The sequence below is a fragment of the Rattus rattus genome, chromosome 11 (genome assembly GCF_011064425.1).
Source record: "Rattus rattus isolate New Zealand chromosome 11, Rrattus_CSIRO_v1, whole genome shotgun sequence".
Lineage (NCBI taxonomy): Eukaryota > Metazoa > Chordata > Mammalia > Rodentia > Muridae > Rattus > Rattus rattus.
Window position 1 is genome coordinate 6,266,510 of NC_046164.1, and position 21,830 is coordinate 6,288,339.

The 21,830-nt window shown below is 40.2% G+C and overlaps 1 protein-coding gene across 1 annotated transcript in view; it reads left to right on the plus strand.

The window, feature by feature from the left end:
• The window catches only part of Antxr2 (ANTXR cell adhesion molecule 2), an 82,772-nt gene that overhangs the window by 31,853 nt on the left and 29,089 nt on the right, over positions 1 to 21,830 (plus strand). Inside the window, exons 8-10 of the mRNA XM_032916775.1 lie at positions 7,464 to 7,524; positions 10,058 to 10,156; positions 12,115 to 12,184. Coding sequence (XP_032772666.1) covers positions 7,464 to 7,524; positions 10,058 to 10,156; positions 12,115 to 12,184 — 230 coding nt within the window. The remainder of the gene's footprint in view (positions 1 to 7,463; positions 7,525 to 10,057; positions 10,157 to 12,114; positions 12,185 to 21,830) is intronic.

Sequence of the window (21,830 nt, forward strand, 5' to 3'; positions counted from 1 at the left end):
TTTTTACATTAGGTCACAGTTTAAACATACAGTAATCCTGTTCGTTTAAAATTGTTTGGCACATTTTTATGGAATAGGCTATTTAGAAACAGGAAAAATATATGGGCTTTTAAATCTGCTTATATTGGTTCTTTGAGAGGTGGTGATTTTTTTTAATTCCCAAACTGGATATTTGATATTCAAATCATAATGTGCCAGGCCATTTCTTAAATTGTTATCGTAAGTTTTGAAGACACCACAGGTTGTAAGTAACAATTTGACTTCATGCTCCGTATTAATTTATTCCATGCTAAATCTTTATCTTGGGTATCTATCCCAAGTATAGCTTGTCACGAACAGCCCAATGTTGTCCTAAATACCAGAAAAAAACAGCTACATCATATATAGTTTTCAGTTCATAATATGGTCTTTGCTTTATGTGTGTCCTACTGGATACTACAGCATGCCTCTAATATGTAGACTTGTTCAGGGAGTTAAATGATCTTAATCAAAATATGCAGAATGTCATATACACAAGACATATTTTGGATATGTCATAAGAGCTATTTTTTTCCTCTGAAAGTGACTGTCGCTTGGCAACAGTGTCATCATGTTTGGCTATTTTGGGTTATTAATCAGTGGCTATAAAGGCCTGAGTGTCAATAGGAATACGAGATAATGTGCTCATTGTGGGCAGCGGAATTCCTGGAATGGCTGGGCTCTGACTAAGGCCTGGTTCCCAAGTTTCGGTTCTGTGCCAGCTCCGCTCACAGGGAGCATGTCTGCCCCTTGGTAGCTAGTGAAGAACCTGGCCTATATTAAAAGTCTGCAACCTGACAGTGCATGAGGAGGAAAGGAAGTTTAATCCAAATTAATTTGGAACCTGCCTGTAGTGCCCAGGGAGAAAGACCATTCCGACAGATACTTCATCCAAATTGGGTCACTGAGAAGGGACAGTAGTGTCATTTACTTTCATGCCACTGCCAAACATCTACACCCTCAAGGAGGCCAGCCGGTGGCTTCCACAGCTGTCTCACCGCACTGCATCTGGCCTTGCTACTCACCCTGAGCAGGGAGTGAGCAGCCTTACCTGATTCTTCCATTTGACCTCCTCAAACAGAGAAATTCCACAAAATTAATGTTTGCAATTTCGCAAGCTATTCATAGCATTCCGACTTTTGAATTGTATGACTAATGTATTGAATTTTTAGGAAGCTAGTTAGAATCAACAGAAAAATCAGCAATTACCATTTGTAAGGGACATTGTAAGCAGTCCATCAGCAATTTACATCTCTCATCCATCCATCCATCCATCCACCCATCCATCCATCCACCCACCTATCTATCCACCCACCCATCCATCCATCCATCCATCCATCCATCCATCCATCCATCCATCCATCCATCCATCCATCCATCTATCTATCCACCCATCCATCCATCCATCTATCCATCCATCCATCCATCCATCAATCCATCCATCCATCCATCCACCCATTCCTGCATCCATCCATCCATCCATCTATCTATCTATCTATCTATCTATCTATCTATCTATCTATCTATCTATCTATCTGGTTTCTCAAGATAGGACTTCTCTGTGTAGCCATGGACCAGCTATTCTGGACCAGGCTGACCTAAACTTCAGAGATGCCTCCTTTGCCTCCCAAGTACAATGTCTCTCTGGTATGTAGACCTGGAGTCCTTCATGCCATATATCTAGGAGTGGTGTGGCTGGGTCATGTAGTAGTTCTGTGTTTAGTGTATCTTCTTAAGAACACATTTTAACTTATTACATGTGTGCACGTATACACAATCATGTATGCATGTGCGCACACATGTGTATTTGTGCGTGCACGTGTGTGGTATCTAGGACATAGAGCAGAAAGAAGCTGGGTTCTGAGACCAGTGAAGAACTATACAGCAACAGTAATGACAGCAGCAGGGCAGATGCACTTGACTGCAAGAGTGAAGGGACAGTTAGGCAGCAGGCACTGGTTCTTTCTTTCCATCCTCTCTATTGTGTGTTCCCTGTGTGCTTGATGACAGCCATTCTAACTAGAGTGGGATGGAATTTAAACTGCTTTTAATTTGTGCTTCCCTGATGGCTAAGGATGTTGAGTACTTTTCACATTTATTGGCCACTCGTATGTTCCTACGGAGGACTGTTTATTCCGTCCAGGAGCCCATTCATTGATTGAATGAGCTGATTTTATTGGTGCTCAAGTTTTAAATTCTTTATATAGACTGGATATTAAACCCATGTGAGCTGTGCAGTTTATGAAGATTTTTCTCACTCTGGTGATGCTTTCCTGGGATGTGCAGATGCTTTTTAATTTTTTAGAATCCCATTTGCCAATTCTTGGAGTTCTTTTCTATGCTGTTAGATTATTTTTCAGGGGGAACTTGCCTGGGCCTATGTCTTAAGGTTCTTTATCGGTGTTTTCCTCTAGCAGTTTCAGGCATTCAGGCATTAAAGTCCATGATTAATTTCGAATTTATGTTTGTGCAGTGTGAGAGATACGGACTGAGTCTCATTCCCTGATAGGGATAGATAATAAGGCAGATATTTGGTTTTTCCAGCACCATTTATTGACAGGTGCCATTTTCCAAAATATATATATTTTAATATCTTTGTCAAAAATTCGGTGACTGCAGCCAGCTCTGCAGAATGTCTGTGCTGTCCTGGCCTTCTTGCATATTTGTCTTTCTTTTCATGGTACCATGATGCCGCTTTAGCTCCTAAGGCACTGTAGTACATGGGAGTGTTGAGACAGAGCATTGGGGTACTGCCATGATTACTTTGTGCATTAAGCATTGTTCTCAATAGTCAGGGATTATTCTAGATTGTTCCATAGGAATTCTGGAATTAATTTTTCTAGTTTTGTGAAGAATTTTATTGGGATTTTGATGGGGTTTGCAGTTAATCTGCAGATCGCTTTTGGCTGCACGAACGGAAGTCTTCACAATGTCTACTTCCTTTCCATGGACATAGGAGCCCTGGGAAGTGTCTTCTTCAGTTTCTTCCATGGCCGTCTTAATAATTTTAACATAGAGGCCTTCACCTCTTTTGTTAGGTTTATTTCCAACATTTTGCTTTTCTTGAAACTATTGTGAATGTTCTATTTTCCTTGCCTCATTCCTGGGAATGCTTTTATTGGCACGTAGAAAGGCTGCCGAGGAGTCTGTGTTCCGTTGATACCATGAGACTTTTCTTCAAGTGTTTATAATATCTAAGTGTTTCCTGTTAAAGTCGCTAGGCTGTTATAACTACAGGATCATGTCATCTGCAAATAGAATACCCCGGCTTCTTCCTCTCCTGTTTGTATTCCATTTTATTTCTCGCTCTCACATTATTGATCTAGTTCAGACTTAGAGTACTATATCGAACAAAAACAGTGAGAATGGACACTTGTCTCATTTCTGATGTTGGGGAAAGTGTTTTCTGTTTTTCCCCACTTAGTATTATATTGTCTGTAAAATTATAGTACATAATCTTTAGTATATGTGAGTCTATTTTTTTATTCCTGTTTTTAAGAGCTTTTATCAAGATGGAAGATGAACTTTGTCAAGGCCTTTCTATATCTATTGAGACATTGATATAGTATCAAAAGTAGTTTTGCCTTTTAAGTCTCTCTGTGTTTCATTAACTTATTGAACCAATCTTGTATTTCTCACCTGGGGTAAGACTTGCTTGGTCATAATACATTTGTTGGGTGTTTTTTTTGTAATAAATAAAAAAAAAGTATTTACTTTTGTTTCATATATATGAATGCGTACCTGCATGAATGTGTATGGTGTAACATGTGCATATCTGGTACTGGCAGCTGCTAGAAGAGGGCCTCCTCTTCCCTGGAAGTAGTGTTATAGACGCTTGTGAGCCAACATGTAGGTGCTGGGAAACTGGGTCCTCTGTTAGAGCAGAAAGTGCTCCAACAGCCACTGGGACATCTCCCCAGCCTCATATGTGTGATTCTAAAACTATTCACAGGAATATGGTTGTAAGAATTTTGTTAGTGTTCACCAGAGAAATGGGTCTACAGACCTCTGTGTCTGTCTGTCTGTCTGTCTGTCTGTTTCTTCTATCTCTGTCTGTCTGCCTGTTTCTTCTGTCTCTGTCTGTCTTTCTGTTTCTTCTGTCTCTGTCTGCCTGTCTTTCTGTTTCTTCTGTCTCTGTCTGTCTATCTTTCTGTTTCTTCTGTCTCTGTCTGTCTGTCTGTCTGTCTGTCTCTCTCTCTCTGTATGTGTATATGTTTTTTGGTATCAGAGCAATACTGACTTTGGAGAATGAGTTTGGCACTTTGCTTTCTCTTTCTTTTCACAGAACATTTTTAGGAGTGGGTTTTTGATTTCGATGTCTTCAATCAGTAGTTGAAGAATCGTGTCGAAGGGGTCCTGATGCTCTGCCTTTTCATATTTATTGCGTCTCTGTGCTGTGTATCAGTTGTACTTGGAGATGTTCCGATTGAGCGTTGTATTTTGGGGGGTCTCAACTTTCCAGTTGCATGGTTTCCCTTGTTTTCATAGCAGTGCCAGGGCTGCTCACTCTTTTGCAGCCTGTTCGTGTAGACTCCCTCACCCTTCTGGGCGCTACAGTTCCCACTGCTCTCTAAGGTAGTCAGTGTTTTCTCTTGGTGTTTCCCAGATCCACCGGGGATGGGAAAAGCTACACACTGAGATCTGTACAAGTGGGAGGATCTCCTAAACATTTTATCCACCCTCCGCCCCCTGGGTGGCTGTAGTGGACCAGGAGAGCTTTTAGGGTTTTAGGTTCTATAGCAATGACTAGCGGGTAATTGGTCCCAGTGGTGGGTTGTTTCCACTGGGCTTCTAGGCTCCAAGGGACCCAAATTCGGAGTATTTGTAACTAATTAGACCTGCTCCAGGAAGTCAAGAGGGACAGCTACCTCTCCTCAGTACTCTACTTCCTGAGCCCAGCTTCCTGCTGTACTGTGTTTTGGCTTTGGGGCTTCTAGTCCTCCAGCTGCCTACAACCCCATCCAAAAGCTGTACTTCCCCTGGGATTAAATTCCAACAGCAGATTAAATTCCAACTCCCTGTCCTGTGAGTGTTCCCCATCCTCGGTCCCTACGGAGAGTTTTCTTTCAAATATTAGCTTCTCTCTCAAGATGCTGCCTGGCCCACCACCTTCTCTCCGAATCACACCGAGTGCAAGAGTAATGATTCTGTGTCTCTGTGGAATCATCTGCCGGAGGAATTGCTGTCTCATCGAAATCATCTTGATTTTAGGCCTGCACATGTTGGAATCCAAGTTGTGTTTCCCCAGGGCCCCAAGTCCCCACCAGGCATCCCTGTGACTGCAGGCTGTAGTCTGGGCGTCTTCCACGAGTCACTGCATTTTTATCTATACTTTTTAGATATCCCATCCACAGTCTTGAAGGTTCCCTGCTTTCTTGTTCTCTTCCTTTCTTTGGAACAGAGCCAGTGTTTTCCCTATTCTGCTTCTTCTTTACTAGTTCATGCAGAAGCAACTTTTAGTTGACCACCTTACCCAAAAGGTCTCCATTTTAGCATCTTGAGCTTCTCATTGGTCGCTTCTTCTACAGAGGATCTTTTAAAAATGAACCATTATGCTTCAATGGTGATTACTGATTAAAGTATTACATGTAAACTACATCCCAACATTAAATCATTCGGTGTCTGGTTATTGCCATCTTAGTATAGAATATGGTAATTTCTAGATGAGGAAAACAAATTTACAAGTCATTTTTATTTCTAAATCTGTACTAACTCTCTCATTCTTGTCTACCTGCCCCTTCTCTGACTGTTCTTCATTTGAAAGTGATCTTGGTAAACTTTGTTTCAAATTATTATATCATCCTGCATTTGTAAAATTCACAATTTACAGAAGGGCTCTTTCTTAAAAGCTGTCTTGACTTTATATGTGTACCAATGTGGTTTGATGACTAGGGAAACCTTTTTAGCGTTATTTCTAGTTTATTTTTTTCAACCTAAACCGTTTTTGGTTACATTATATGTACAAAGCAGTATGTTCATCCTGGGGTGGTTCTGCTCTGGAATCTGATTGATTGATTGATTGATTGATTGATTGATTGATTTTTAATATCTTCTCATGGATGAAGCAAGTTCCATATGGGAGGCTGTATTCAGCAAATTCAACTGAATTGTGTTACATGCTGTTGCCAACTTTATTTTTTAAAACTATGTCAATTGGGCCCTTTTATATTAGTTGGAATGTTTTTACTTTAGTCTTAACCCACAAAAGTTTTCTCCTTTAGCGTCTGTTACCCAAATTCTGTGAAAATATTTAAAGGCGTTATTCACTAGAAATTCCACCCCTCCACGGTGGGCATATTGGATTTTATCATTGGTGCCCAGTGTTGTTATCCAAGAGTTTTGGTAGCTTTCTTTCAAATATAAAATCTTGTGAGGCTTGTAATCACTGAAGACTCAGTCCAATTGCTATGTGAAAAGTTGTATTCATTGGGAAAAAACTTCCAAAAGTTCAAATGAATGTCCCCTATTCAGATGCACATTCAACCCGGATAGGTCCGTGATTTTACAGGTTTTAGATGCTGAGTGTCTGTATTTCCTCTGTAATTAAAACACACAGGAAAGGTTTGCAATTTTTTTTTTTTGTTGTTGCGGGTCTTCCGTCCTGTCTGGTTACAAGAAGGGGACGTGACCACCACTGCACTTCGTCTGTCTTCAAGTTCCACGAAGAGCGGAATGCTGATCACAGGCCATCTGGACTTTGTCTGACTTTGATAATGCAGCACAGAGGAGTTCTAAAAATAGAGGCAGAACTCTGGTGACCGTCAGGCGCAGCTTACTTCATTGTTTCTCACTTGTAGCTTTGCGCCTTGTGCCGTGGTTTCTGTGTCTCGGAGCGCGTTAAGTGGAGCGGTTCTGATTCAGTGCTTTGCGCATGCTTGAACCCAGACCGCGTTGGAGAATAATTGTTTAGCTTTCACAAGGGATCTGCGTTCTGCAAGTGTGATGTTTGATACAGGCGAGGAAGTTGTGTCCCCTGGGAGTTATGCTTGGGAAATGGACTAGGAACACACTGTCAAATAAAGAAGCTGTTACGGGTTGGGTTGGTGATCTTTGAACTTCCAAACGGAAAGCATAACAAACAGCGGTTTGATTTGCTGTCTTGTTTTGGCCGGACTGGGAAGGATAGCGTTGGTTTTGATAGGAGGAAATTTTAGTTAAGTTCACACTCAAGGCTATAGGACTCTGAGACAGTGTTCAGCTTTCATGTGTTTGTCTGGATTTACTTTGATAAAATAGGGATTTTGCCATGTACAATGTTAGATTAGATCCTGAGACAACATGAGTGCTTACACAGAGTTTTGTAGCTCTGTGGGTAGTGACGAATTGATTTTTCTCTGACATATTTTGTTATAGGGAGCTGACCTCGAGTTTGTTAGTAACTGCAGGATTCACATGCTACAACTAGTCTCCTCGCTTATTCTTACATTTTTCTTTATCTTTTTCAGATATTAGCTCAATCATGTACCGAAATCCTGGAATTGAGTCCTTCAAGTGTCTGTGTAGGGGGTAAGTGTTTAGAATTTAAAAATACCATGTAAGAAATTATTTTTCTCCCCCACCCCAGCTAAAAGATATGATTTGAAACTCATGTTGGAAGGAGAATAGCAAAATTAACTTTTTTTTTGGCATCTGTGTGTGTGTGTGTGTGTGTGTGTGTGTGTGTGTGTGTGAAAGAGAGAGAATTTTTAACTAATTCCTTGAAATATTTCTGTTTGAAATTCAAAATTTTTTTTGAGATTCGAATGTTATTTTAAATAATGAGCATATTGTGTGACAGGCTTTTTACCATGTTCTGTAGATTCAGTTCGTGTCTGAGACCTTTTCTATGGCAAAGCAAATAACATATAGAACCCTTTACCTGATTGGGTGGTATCTGAAACTGTGGAGCTCCATGCTCTAATGACCTGGTCGTGTTCTCATAGCTGCCAGCTCCAGGCACAGACGGAAGTGACTTAGGGGCCGAGTGCAGGAAGGAAGCAGGTGGCTTCATCAGCTGCTTCTCAAAGCCGGCTCAGGTCGTCACCACCTTTTTCCCAGGTGGTCTGCTTGTCCCCAGCCGATTTCCTTCCTCAAGTTGACCTAGAGTTCATTGTAGCACAGCTTTATTTAAAAAAGGAAAGAATGTCCCACCTGAACAAGGAGAAGGGAGATATATTGTGTGATTTGTCACAGAACATCTCGGTTAACGGAAATCTCTAGCCCGGCATCCCCCAGCTCCCTAATACATGATCACATGAGCAGGACACATGTACAGGGGCATTGCAGAGTGTCAGGGCCTTTTCTAAGGATGGGGGTCATTAGTTTTCTAGGAAAAACGTAGACAAGTAAGCTGAAACTATATTAAAATAATAGGTTTTCTTGATGACACTCCTTTTTGAGCCTTCCAGACTGTGTTGTTTGAATACACAGTCTTATCTAGTCATTAACATTGCTATTCCAGGAGTTGTATAATCCCATTTTGCGGATGGAGAAAGTGAGGCAGAGGCAGGTTCACAGATTCAGTATATGCAAGTCGTTGTCCTTTAGATCCTGTTCATCTGACAACAGTGTCATGCTTTTACTGAATTACGTGTTAGGTTTCTATGCACGTTATTAGAACATACAAGTAAGTCTCCTTTGATGACATGGTGAACAGAGAGTGGCCTGTAGGCTTTGCTTTAGTAGCTGATGAGAGTACATCAGGGATGATGCTAGGAGATAAAAGTCTGGAAGGAGAGAGGGTCTTGGGGTGAATTAAACTGAAGGAACTCTGAGTATAAAAGACCATTTAGGCATCACAAGTGACCTTTGCCTGGTCTGGAAACCTCAACAAAATCTGAGCTTTGCATTTAATACATGCTTTAAAATAGGAACAAAATAGAAAACCCCAGAACTGAAGTTCAACCAACATATTTATAAAACTAGAGTAGGAGCTTTCTCACAGGATCTATGATGTGAATGTGTGGGCTTGTGTATGTGTATGTGACAGTGTGTGTGTGTGTTTGGTGTGTGTGTGTGTATGTGTGTGTTCGTGAGACAGTGTGTGTGTTTTGGTGTTTGTGTGTGTGTGTGTGGTGTGTATGTGTGTGTGGTGTTTGTATGTGTGGGTGTGGGTGTGGGAGACGGTGTGTGTGTGTGTGTGTGTGTGACTGTGTGTGTTTGGTGTGTGTGTGGTTTGTTTGTGTGTGTGTGTGTGTGTTTGTACACATGTATATATACGTGCATTATTTCTATGTTTTTTCTAGAAGAGCTTTGCTGATTTTTATTTCTTTCTTTGGATGAGGCTCCCAAACTACCTTTTGCTTGGAGTTGCCCAATTCCTAAATCATAATTTGTTCAGATCAACTCTTTAACATTTCTCTTGCTTCAGTTAGCCTTTGGGACAAGAGGTCATCCCCATTGGGGTCACGAAAATACTCTATTATAGTCAGGGAGCAAGTATTCTCTGCCCATCCAAAGATTGGGTCTGCCAACTTTTCTTCTAGCGTATTCTTTCATATTCATTCATCCTCTAAAATTCAGTGCCTTTGGACATTGTAGATGGGGAGACAGTAAAGCAACTTCCTCTAGTCCCTGTCCTGGCTGTCAGTAATCCAAACAGTAGAGCATCTGTTGTATTTAGGCTTGTAGGCAACAGAAGACAAAACAGGTTGACAAGTTAGTTCTTTGATTTTGTATTGAATTCCTGAACTCAATGACTGAGAATGGAAAGAAAAAGAGCACATTCTTTCTTAGAAGCCTGTGACAAGAGAATTGAGGGCATTGAGATGACCAGATAATTATTGATATATTTTAATTCTAATGCCTGGGTTCTCATTGGAAAATACTCTTAATAAAAAAACAAAGTAGCAGCTCTGTGTGGTGATGAACACCAACTCCACTATCCTCACCTAGACAGTCTAAAGGAAGCAGGCTTGGCTGGAGTCGCATATTCATGGTGATTGGTGGAGAGGGTCAACTGTGGGAATGTGTGCTCAACCTCTCAGTACTGTGGCTGTTTGTGGTACAACACTGGTTACGGTGCTCATCTTTTCCCTTCTTTTTTTTTTTTTTTCTCTAGAGACATTTCAAGTTGTTCTGAGTGGAAGAGCAGTCATGTCGATCAGGGATGACGGCAGTGTCCTCTGTACATTCACTGCGAACAACACATACACAAAGAGTGAGTCCCCAGGAATGCCAATGTCACCCAAGTGTTTTTCTTTCTCAGAATCTTGAGTATCTTTTCTTCTTTAAAAACTATTTTTATATGGATGTTTTGCCTAAGCACGCTTGTACCTCCTGAACCTATTGCCTGCAGAGGCAGGAAGGAGACATCAAATCCTCTCAAGCTGGAGTTATAGTTGGTTACAAACTGTGATTTGGGTCCTGGGACCCGAACCCCTCTCCCCTGAAAGAGCAGCAAGTGCTTTTAACCTCTGAGTCATCTCTGTAACCTAAGGTATTCTTCCTTCCTTCCTTCCTTCCTTCCTTCCTTCCTTCCTTCCTTCCTTCTTTCCTTCCTTCCTTCTTCCCTTCCTTCCTTCTTTCTTTTCTTCCTTCTCATTAAATTAAAATCAACTATGCTACGGTTTTTCATTAGAAATGAAATGAAAGCTTCCATAATAATGATATGAGTAGTGATAATTATTTAGTAGAGGCAATACTTGCTCCTGACTTAGTAAACACTAGACCCTGTTCTCGGTAACTTCGTTATTCAGACGATGGTCTTTGATGTATGAATCACCCTCCTGTGGGGAAGCAGCTAATAGTAATAATAATATCAGGGAGAGCTGAAAGCTGAAATACCTCAACCTAGGGTTTGGACTAACCACATCAGTCATGTGATCAAATCACCCTTTGTCCAGACTTATACTTCACTACTCTTTCCGTAAAATGCAGTTGTGTCAGATGACTTCACTACCTGTTACCTTAGTGTTATTGTTGGGTTTTGCTGTCTCTTCCAATACTTAATGTCAAGTAAATTTTCAGTTTCTTGAATTTCTTTTGTTCTCATTTGGTTTGTTTCTTGTGCTGTTGGCCTTTTATGCCTCCAGGGTTCTCTAGAACTGAGTTGGGTGGTAGTCAGCCCATCAGTGGTTCTTGCTCTACCTGAGTATGTTGGTTTGATAGTAAAACATTTTTTTTTCAATCAATGGTTTTTTTTGGCCTCTGAAATCTATGAGCTCTGGTAGAGCTGTTTTAAAGAGATTAATCTATAACTCTGCTGTTTGTTCGATGGCATTAGCATAGTTTTGGCCACACAGCAAACTGTCAGTATGTGCTTGTTGGAGTAAAGTGATGAGAATTACAGCTTAGTGAGTGTGGTTAGCATTCTCTCTTCTCTGTATGAGGAACACCATTTGTCAAGCCAAATGATATTTATAAAAAAATGCATAACAAATCACACAATTGAACAGGGAAGCCTTGCTTTATTTCTGTTCAATAGTTATTAGTATGAAAGTGCTGGATTTATATGACTCCTTTTGATTGTCCATTTGGCTTGATTATAATACAGACATGGATAAGATTCAGTTTATTGAATTCAATTCTCAAATACATGGAGGTGGAACAATATTTTTGTTCTTCACATTCTGAGATGACTCATTTGCTTATGTAAATTTCTCCAATAGTTTCAGCCTCTGATGAATTTTCACACATACTGTTAAAAATCTAAGGGAGTTTAAGCATCCAGCTTGTTAAGGTGTGTTTACATGTTGTTGAGAAAGCTATCTTGACAACTTACGAGATAAATTCATTTATACTTAGGTCCTAGTCTTCCTTTGTTCATCCAATCTAAATTTTTGTTTCTTAGAAGTAATATCTAACTTATCCTTGAGTGGCTGAGGTATTTGAAATGTTCAGGATACAAAGTTATATTTACAACTGTATATTACTATCTTAGCTAAGAAAGCTAACTTTTGATTTACCATATTTTTGTACCAAGATTTTGTAACTCTTCATTTTCCACTTTTCTTTCTCTTGCTTTTTTAGCTAGAGTTTAAATATCTGTATACACTATTGACCTTTCTCCTATTCCCCACTTGAGTTCTTATTGTAGTTTGTGTGGTACTTAAAAAAAATGAGACTGTATCTGTGATGTGTGACTCGTTATTCACTGAATGATATTCTATATTTTAGATGAAAAACCAGTGAGTGTTCAGCCCGGTTCCATCCTCTGTCCTGCCCCTGTCCTGAACAAAGCTGGAGAGTAAGTACATCACCAAAGAGAACTCAGCATGGAGCTCTGGCTCCCGAGTGACTGGTGACTGCTCTGCTCTGTGAGGGTCTCTTTTCTCTCTCCCTCCTCTCTCTCTGAGTCATCACATGATAGCCTTCCTTCACTGATCAAAAACAAATGGCAACCAAACCAAGCCAAAGATAACTAATGCAACAGATTCCTATAAAACAACAATCGGTCGTTGCTAATTTTGTTTTCTTATTTTGTCTTTTGAGTACAAGGTTTGTCACAGAGCCCAGGTTGGCCTCAAACTTCCTCAGTGGCCTGCACATAACCAGAGCCACGCACCCATTATTTTGAACTTGATAGAACTGAATGTATACTCTCACAAACACACACAGGAGCTCCGAAGTAAGATTGTAAATGCTTGCTATAGAATTTAATAAATATGTAGGATAAAAGCAAGTAGAATTAGGCTCATGGTACATATTAATTTGTGCTTTATTTTCTATTTTAATTAATCCTACACTCCCTCTTTCTTTTGTGTGACAGTAGCCCATGATGGTAACTTGTTAAAATAAGAAATATTTAGTTTAGAAGAAGGGCTGTTATTTAAATCATCAGTGTATAAATAATTTTAATAGTAACAGTATTTACGTATGATTTTTTTCTTATACTCTTTACTACGCAGCAAATAATTCCAAAAAGTAGAGATGTTCTTTACTTTGATATTAATGAGTTCATAGTGTTGACCCAATTGATAGAATTACTTAATGCTGATATTTTCCATAGAGCATAAACATAATAAACACTAAAAGAATAATCTCCAGTCAAAAACAGGGTTCACATAGTGAAGATTATCTTTTCCTTCATGGAATCAAAGAGAATAGTTCTTTTTTTTTTTATTTTGTTATCAGCATGAGGACTTGTTTTTTGTGAAAGTGTTCAATATACCCATTGGACAGCATTTCTGGTTATACAAAAAAAAATCAAACAGTATCATTTTTTGTATTTTAATAGCTCAAAAGGGCTATATTACATAACTTCAGAACCAAGACTATTATTTATTTTTGTGTTCACCCTAATCTAGCATCAGTGATGACCTGCCCATGATTGATTTAGACAGGAATTGGGCTTTATCACAGTTTGGGTTTTCATGACATCATCTTGCCCAATCTATCCCCAAGTTATATCTTCTAGTCTTCCCATTGATTATAACATCTTTTCATTTTTTGTCATTCATATAAATAACCCTTCGAATTATTATTGATTCGTTCTTTGTCATTCATAGCTTACCTTCAACTCTCTCAGCACTAATTTCAGACCATAGCATTCAATATCAGCCAGCTCCCTCTGGGCCAAGTCCATATTACCTCTCGCCAACATCATTAGCCTCTTCCTTGGTCTTTCTACCTTTGGCTTCAGTGATCCTACTGAAATAGATAGGCTTGTGTTAGCTACCCTTCCAGGTAGGATTGTTGGGAATAAGTTCCTCATCCCACAGAAAAGTAAAGGAGAACTGACATTCTGTCTGCGGTTCTATAGGACCCAAGCCCTCACTCCTCCCACCTCATCTCTTCACTGCTTCTCTGCTCAGCAATGGCCGCATCACCGCCCTTTCTTCCGTCTTTTATTCCATCAGTTTACACTTCTGTTAGTACTGACCCACTACTTGCTGGTCCCTCTGCTTGGAGTGATGTTCTCTTGTCTTGTTCACATGTCACCTTCCCAAGAGGGTAAAACCCTTTGTAGTTACTCTGACCCAGCAGCCTCTTCACTCTCTTTGCTTCTCATTTTTCTCCAAAATCCTTAATGAGTACTGTGTTTCCTTTCCGCTAGAATAAATGCTGTAGGTCTTGTTTCTCGTAGACTCCCTTGCGTCACCCAGTGCCTGCCATAGTATAAACTCACTAGCACTTGACTGCTGAAAGGCAGTTAATCTTTCCTCAAAGAGATAATTTTTAATCAATCAATATAAAATGTTAAAGGAGATCATTCAATGATTGATGGAATGGGCCTTATATCAGCTAGGAGAAAATGGTGAGAGTTTTATTTTAGGGTGAACAAATTGGCAGGAACAGAAAATCATCAAACTTTAAGTGATTATTAGAGAAGAGAGGTCACTCTCCTATGCAGTTAGAAAGTGAAATTATGTTTAGCATGTGCCGTATATTAGTTAAACTTTTAAAAATGTTTACTTTGACTTTTTGTGTACCCGTATGTGTGTATACTATGCATATGTCTCCATCCGTGCCTGCCATGCTCATGTGGAGGTTGAAGGGTGGCTTTTGGCTTTCCTTTTATGATAAGTATCCCAGGGATTAAACTCAGGTCCTCTGGCTCAGTAGCAGGCCTTTCTACCTGCTCTCTCCTGGGCCCCTCCCACTGAATACTGTAACACAGCAACTACTGACATCCTTCAATGCTTCACATACGTGAATTTTACAAACATCACACATAATGATAAATGTTGGATGTGAAAAACCATCATTTATTTAGCTTTGGGTATTGATTGTTTGTGGGTACGGAATGTTTGGGGGACAGAGATTCCTCCACAGGAATTGCTTTTGCACTGTTTTGTTTTATTTTAGTGTCAGGCTCTAGCTAATCACCAAGGCAAAGTTTTGGAGGATTCCGTAAACATGCTGGGTGCTGGGGAATACCGTTGTACCCTCTGCTTCCTATGCTGTGCATAATTTAGACTGTTTTCTTTGCCTGGCCTTCTCTTCAGATCCTTTTCGTAGGTGACCAGTTCTTACAAGGTTGAATTGAAATCAGCGGAACCAAGGCAGTTCAGCCTTGTAAGGCGGCTGATGCTTAATATGTTTGCCTAATTACCTTTTGGCTAAGGATTCAAACCCATTAAATAGCTAGTTAGTCTGTGTTTCAAATGAACACATCTGGCCCATCAGTGGAGGAAGGCTTGTGCTGTGCGAGGGTGACAGATGTGGTGATGGGTCCCCCTCTTCTCACCTAAATAATTAACAACGCACTGGTGAAGAAGTCCTAGACACAAAGCCTCAAAGACAGATGCATGGTCTCAGAGCTGACCCCCACACACGTGCCTCAGCTCATTAGCCTGCTCTGTTACTTCTTTCCTCCTCTTTGTGATGCATTTTTTTTTTTTTATAAAAATGTGCTTGTGAATTTTGATTTAAATGAGGGCTAAGACGGATGTTTTCTGGGAGGTGGGACTAAGAGCCCGCCTTATCAGAATAGCTAAGGTGTCTTATGTTCAAATACTGATATTTGAACTCGAATGTGGGAAAAGGATATGTAGAGCTGACGTGGGGGAGAATCATCAGAATGCATTCTATGTAAGTATGAGTTTGTCAGATTGCAAATTTAATTAATGAACAAGTTTCAAAGCAAAGAAATGTAGAATGCTTGTGCGGCTCCTGTCTAGGACTAACCCTGCTGAACAGATGTGGGGTCCAGCTTCGAGCAGCTTTCTTTGAAAGAGATCAGTGTTTGCCAAATTTACTTGATAGAAATTTTGGCTAAGATGAACAACATCTTAGGATATGGAAAAGAAAGTAGATGTGGAAGTTGCTGGGTTTTCCCAACTCTTCCCATTAGACACGCTTTCGTTTCAAAACTTCATATACTAAAGAAAATTGTCTTAGCGAAATTTTTGATAGGTTTCTTTATTTGTGTGAGTTGCTCATCGATAGCAAATGCCTTCTTTGAGTTTACATGGGCCTCCTAAATGTTCGTTGAAGGATACCCACCCCGGATGGCGGGCTCCAGGTACGCTATGCCCTCAGCACACATACTTCCACACAGAGGTTGTTTTCCGACCTTGTTCTGGGAGACAGCAACAATAGCACAGCCGCTCTGGAATATGTGAGGTTTCAAACCTGTAATTCGACAGAAAAGAACAGAGTAAATTGGGCAAACACACATAAACACATCGTGAGGAAAGAAAAGTGGAACAGAACCGAGGCAGAGCCTTAATCTACAGCTTGCTTGATAGGAATGACTTTAGGAGGCATATGGTATAGTTAAATGTGCTTTCGAAAACATTGGCCAGAATCTTCTGGCAAATATGAAATAAATATCTAAGTCAGATGAAAGTGATAGTGTGATCCCTCTTATAAGGCAGCGTGGGAAGCCACAGACAGAGTCCTTGAGTTAGAGATGGCAGATGCAGGGCATTTCAAGGCTCTGATACAGGATGTACGGTGACTTGGGGTGAGGGCTGGACTTGGTAATTTGCTAATTTTTTCCCTGAACATTGTTACTTTTCAATATTAAGCCTAATTTATTTTGTCTGGCATCCAATTGACTAATTCCATTTATTTTTTTCTTAGTTGGCTGAATTTTGCTTTTTATCAAGCTTCTCTTTCTTTGCAAAAACATACCCACATATGTGTGTGTATCCATATCTGCGTGGTCCCCAGTTCCTTTGTGTTGGCAGCAGGTGATACAAACATTATTGATTCAATCTGTTCTTTCTTGTAAAGAGTGAGACTTGATGATTTAATTTGCCATCCTGGATACCAGGACATCAGTTATGCCTTTATTTGGATTATAACCACTCGAATCTTGATGAAGGAGGTCAAGCTGGGGATCTTTTTTGCTACTCTAATCCTCTCCCACCATGGGATGCTCACCCTTTCTTTTCGTAATATAGTGTCTTCTAATCATTCCAGTCAGCATGCTCTGTTGTATTTGCTTGGTCAGCACTGTTCTCTTTTACCTGAGTATCTGATACAGCCACGGGCACTGTCCTTTGACAGGAGCAGTGGTTATTTTGAACACATGGATGTCTTTCCCTTAAGAGGTTGTCCAGTTGAAAATGTTAAATCACACGCTTCCAAGTCTGAGCAAAGGCATGACTCCTGAGTGATGGACACATGACCTCACCAAGCATCAGTCAGTCTATCACCGGAAGGGTTTGACTTACCTTTTTCTGCTACAAAGAAAGGAGAAGCAAAGATTAGCCCGTAAAGAGAAGCACTACACCCCCCACACACACACACGTAGTATTTTACTGAAATTCTCCAGCTTATTCAAGAGGAGTTGTTGCTAATGCAACATCAGAGGCATCTGCAGTGTGTCTTACATGGGAACATTCACACAGTAGCGAATATGAATTGGCTTCTCTTGAAAGTTGCCAATCTTGCTGGCTGTAGTTTTGTTTTGGTCATATACATATATAACTATAGAATTAAAAGGAAATTATTTAATTCTTTTAACATCTTTAGTGGACACAGTTAGACAGAACGCTAGCTTACATCTGTACCTATAAGCCGAAGTGGCTGATTCGGACTGCTCCTGAATCTGAGACTGCACTTTTCAAGTTAAAATCTGCACCATTCACAAAGCTAAGGCAAAGAACACTGCAGCGTCTTAAATGGCAGTGCTTGTGTTCTTAAGATCTGAAGTCACCACAATTTTAATAACTTCAGTGATTGCCAGTTTAATTTTCAGTGTGTGCAAATTGGAGGTAAATTATTTAGTGCTTCCAGCGAATGTCTTCAACATTTTCAGTTCCTTTAAAAAGAAACAAACCTTGTTAATGGATCATAAAATGGAAATCCTTCACAGAATCTATGTGTCTGTCAACCATCTATCTGTCTGTCTGTCTGTCTATATGTTGGGAACAAATGTACCTATTTCAATTAGGTTACTGTGGGTTGAAATATTAACCTGATATCATGAAGCATGACATTTCTTAGATCAGAGAGGCTCTAACTGATCTATTTCGGATTACTCACACATCTGTGGGTGTACTAAGGCACCGTGGCTATCAGGGCAAATTGATTTTAATTAGTCAACAATAAGTCAGAACACTGTTTACCAATTTCTCCTGTAAAATAGCTTTGTGTGTTTGAGTTTAACTTTATCAGCCATTAATTGAGTACCAGGGTCCGTGAAAATATAATTCAAAAATCTTCATACTGTGATAACGTTGTAACGATGTTCTTTTTTTTTTTTCTTTCTGTCTTTTACTTTGAAAACCTGTTTTCAGGGTAGCATGAACAGCTTATTGAGATGGCCAGGAAAAGTACAAAGTATCTCATTCTGTCTGTGGTGGCCGACAGAGCCCAGCACGTTTGGGCCTTGTCTTCCTGAGCTGTCTGCACTAGGCCAGTCCTTGTCCGTGTCCACATTCTCAGGACTTCATGCTCTTATGTCTGCCTTCAGATATTGCATCTGCATCCAGTGCCTGCTTTCCTCTGGGTCTCCTAACTGTCAATTTTCATCATGGTTGGATTCTTGACCTATAAAATCACCTCAGTGGCTTTTTTTCTTGCTGCCCAGCTCCAAATCTCCAGGCAAGATCCCACCTTTGCTTCTATGCATCCCATGTATTCACTTCCCAAATGCCCACCTGACTTACCTGTCAACATGGAGGTTGCAAAGAACTCACGCTTGGTCCTTCTGTGCTCCCTATGCAAGTCCATGTACCCACTTGTAAGATAGAAATATTGAAGTCAGCTTTTTCCTTGCTTGCCTCCCGCACGCACTGCGTGTCCATGGCCCTTTGATTCCAACATAAGATCTCTCAGTTTCATTTGCATGCGTCCTTGTGGCCTCTATTTTAGTTTAGTGCCATGTTGGATTTCTCCTGAAATAGACTCAGACCTTTGTAACTGGTCTTTGTACTCTAGAAACACATTCTTCAGATGTGTGCCCCACACTTAGAAATATCAAGGAGAATGACATTTGCAAAACTTAATTTTTACAATGTTTTTATGATACTCTGCCTTTTCAGACTATTTCTTAGTTCTGGAGATAGAATTCCTCACAGAGGTCCTTGTTACTGTCTTTTCCAGCCTAAAGTTTTCTCCCAACTCTCTCACGTGTCCTACCCACTCTCTCAAAGGTCTTCAACACTCTCTTACACAGTCCTCTCCCCACTCTCTCACAGGTCCTCCCCACTCTCTCATAGGTTTTCCCTATTCTCTCATAGGTCTTCCCCACTCTCTCACAGGGTCCTCCCCACTCTCTCACAGGTCTTCCCCAATCTCTCATATAGTCCTCCCCACTCTCTAATAGGTCTTCCCCATTCTCTCACAGTCCCACCCACTCTCTCACAAGTCCAGCTCGACTGTCCTCTGCCTCTCTTGTCCTTCAGGTCTCCATCGGCAAGGATTCCCTTTTAGGTCTTACTTTCGAACTCCCGATCATTCTTCAGGGTTTGTCTTATAGGCTACTGTCTTCAGGAAACTTTGATGTTTTGTTCACAACAAATCTGAATTATCTGTGCATTGGTTGTGCAGAAGACCTGTGCTCATGACTATTTCACCTTACCTCAGTCACACTCCATTGTAAAGTTTTCGCGTTTTCTGTTCAGTTACACTATGATTCATTTTGTTATTATAATCACATTAAGCAAACCCCACATTGGCTGTGCTCCTTTTGTGACAATTATTGGTGTCTGAGTCAATTCATGCACCACTGTTGCTTTAACTCGTCAACCAATTTGGACCAAGTTCTGCAGAATAAGCATTGTATACATCCATGCATATAGTGTTGGGTCTAATAAGATGTTTTATAACAGGAAATAGAACTGCAAACTTTCTTTACATAGTCTACATGCAATTAGATTGGAGGAATTTTTAACACTTTAGCTGTCAATATTTTTGTGTCAGTAGACTAGTAATCCTTTAGGGAAAAATCTTGTTTTCTTCTATATTGTGTTTACTTGTATATTCAATATTGTCTATGCTGTTTTTCAAGTGTCTATAGCAAAATTATAAAAGCACATCGATGCTTTGAAAACCCTTCTAACATCTCATTGGATATTAAAAGAATTCACCGAGCTCAATTTCTTCCATGGAGAAACTCTGACATAGGCGTAACTCCCTATTTTTATAGACTAGGGTGTAGTGTATTAAGACTGGATTGACACACATTCAAGCTTGGGTCTCTAGATTCTCCAACATGTTTCATTAATATGTTTGCTTTTTCAAATCTTGTTCACATGTGGGACAAAGAAAGATGAACTGTCCCTTTGCAGCCTATTTGTGTCCTGAACTAAATAAACACACTATGTATTTAATACATTATAGCCCATAATTAGATCTCACAACTGAGAATCTGGATTCCATTGTTAGATGCATACTAACCAGAAGTAGAAGTGATAGAGTGATAGGATTGAACAGTGTATTGAAATTAAGAGAAAGGACATAACATGTGACAATAAAAACCACCTACTATGTACATTGCAACCTTGGGACAAAGGAAATTCCAAGTAACAGCTTTAGGCTGAGGGTGGCTTTAGCTACCTTTGTGCTTTGGGCCATCATTAGCCAATGATAATGATAAATCATGATAATGATAATCATGATAATGCTATACCGTACTAGGAATTTCAGGATTCTCTCTAAAGGAACAACAGAATTCAAAAGCAGGAGCAACTGTGTTTTTCATGTTTGCAACAATTTTGAAATTCTTCTCTAAAAATTATAAATATTCATAAATATATTTTCAAGAATAAGTATCAAGTTTATAGAAAAAATGGTGCTGTAGTTAAGCATGAAAAAACATGATTATGGAAAAAAACAGATAATGCTTCCTAGGCTAATGTTTATGAGGTAAATTTAAATATAAGTCCCTAAATATTTTATAGGCGTGGAGGACTAAGACTAGGGATGCTGGAGAAGGGAAGGTTCTTGGATTGCAAAGTCAGAGAGGTCTGACCTTCTGGTCAACCTTTTGAAACTTCATTTTCTTGACTTGGACAATGGAACCAGTGCCAATGGAGTACCGTGAGCATACACTGATGTTTCTGGATGATTGGAAGAACTCAGTTTATGACTACTGTTGCTGACTGTTCTGCCTGGATCCTGCTACTAACATGTGTACTTTGTTATTTCAGTGAGGACTGTTGGCATTTTGTCTAGGCCCCACCAGCCCCACAGTTAATAGCCAGGTGTGCCTGACTCACTATAAAAGGAGCTGCTCGCCCCCTCCTCTCTCTCTTGCTTCTGCTCTCTTCTCTTCTCCTGTTGCCCTTGCTCCCTTACTCTCTTCCCCCTCTCTTCCCACTCCCCTCCTCCCCCTCTCTACATGGCTAGTATCTCATCCCCTTCCCCTCCCCTATCGCATCTCCCCTCTATCCTCCCCTCTCTGAGCCTTTCTCTGTCTGTACTCCCTGAATTCCCCTCCCCATGCCATAAATAAACTCTATTCTATACTATACTGTGCCTAGTACCTGGCAGGGGGGAAGGTAGGAGCGTGTGTAGGAAGAAGGGATGCCTCAACATGGATCCACAGAGGCACCCCTCCCCCCCCACCTTACCATACCCCAGTCAAGGATATCCCTGGCTTCTCTCTAACTTTTTTACAACACAACAAGAACCATATATTTAAAAAAAGCTTCTGGGGATTTCCTTATCTGTGTACCTTGTTTTCCCTTTAGTGACCTGGACCTATTATACTAGAATGTTATTTGAGGATAGTTACTTTGGATAACTAAGGTCTCAACATGTGTTTCTTCTACAGGAAGGCATGGATCTAATTTTCAAACTTTCATTTTGGGCTCTTCTTTCCCTCTACTAAGTGCTGAAATAGTGAATATTTTTGCTGGACTCCAAGTGCTGCATTATAAACAACTCCAGCCAATTTCTGCTCATCTCTTAAAGTGGAGTGAATAAGATGACCCTGACAAGAATATGTTATTATGAATAAAAATAATCCTTTATCTAATTAGAACTAAGTC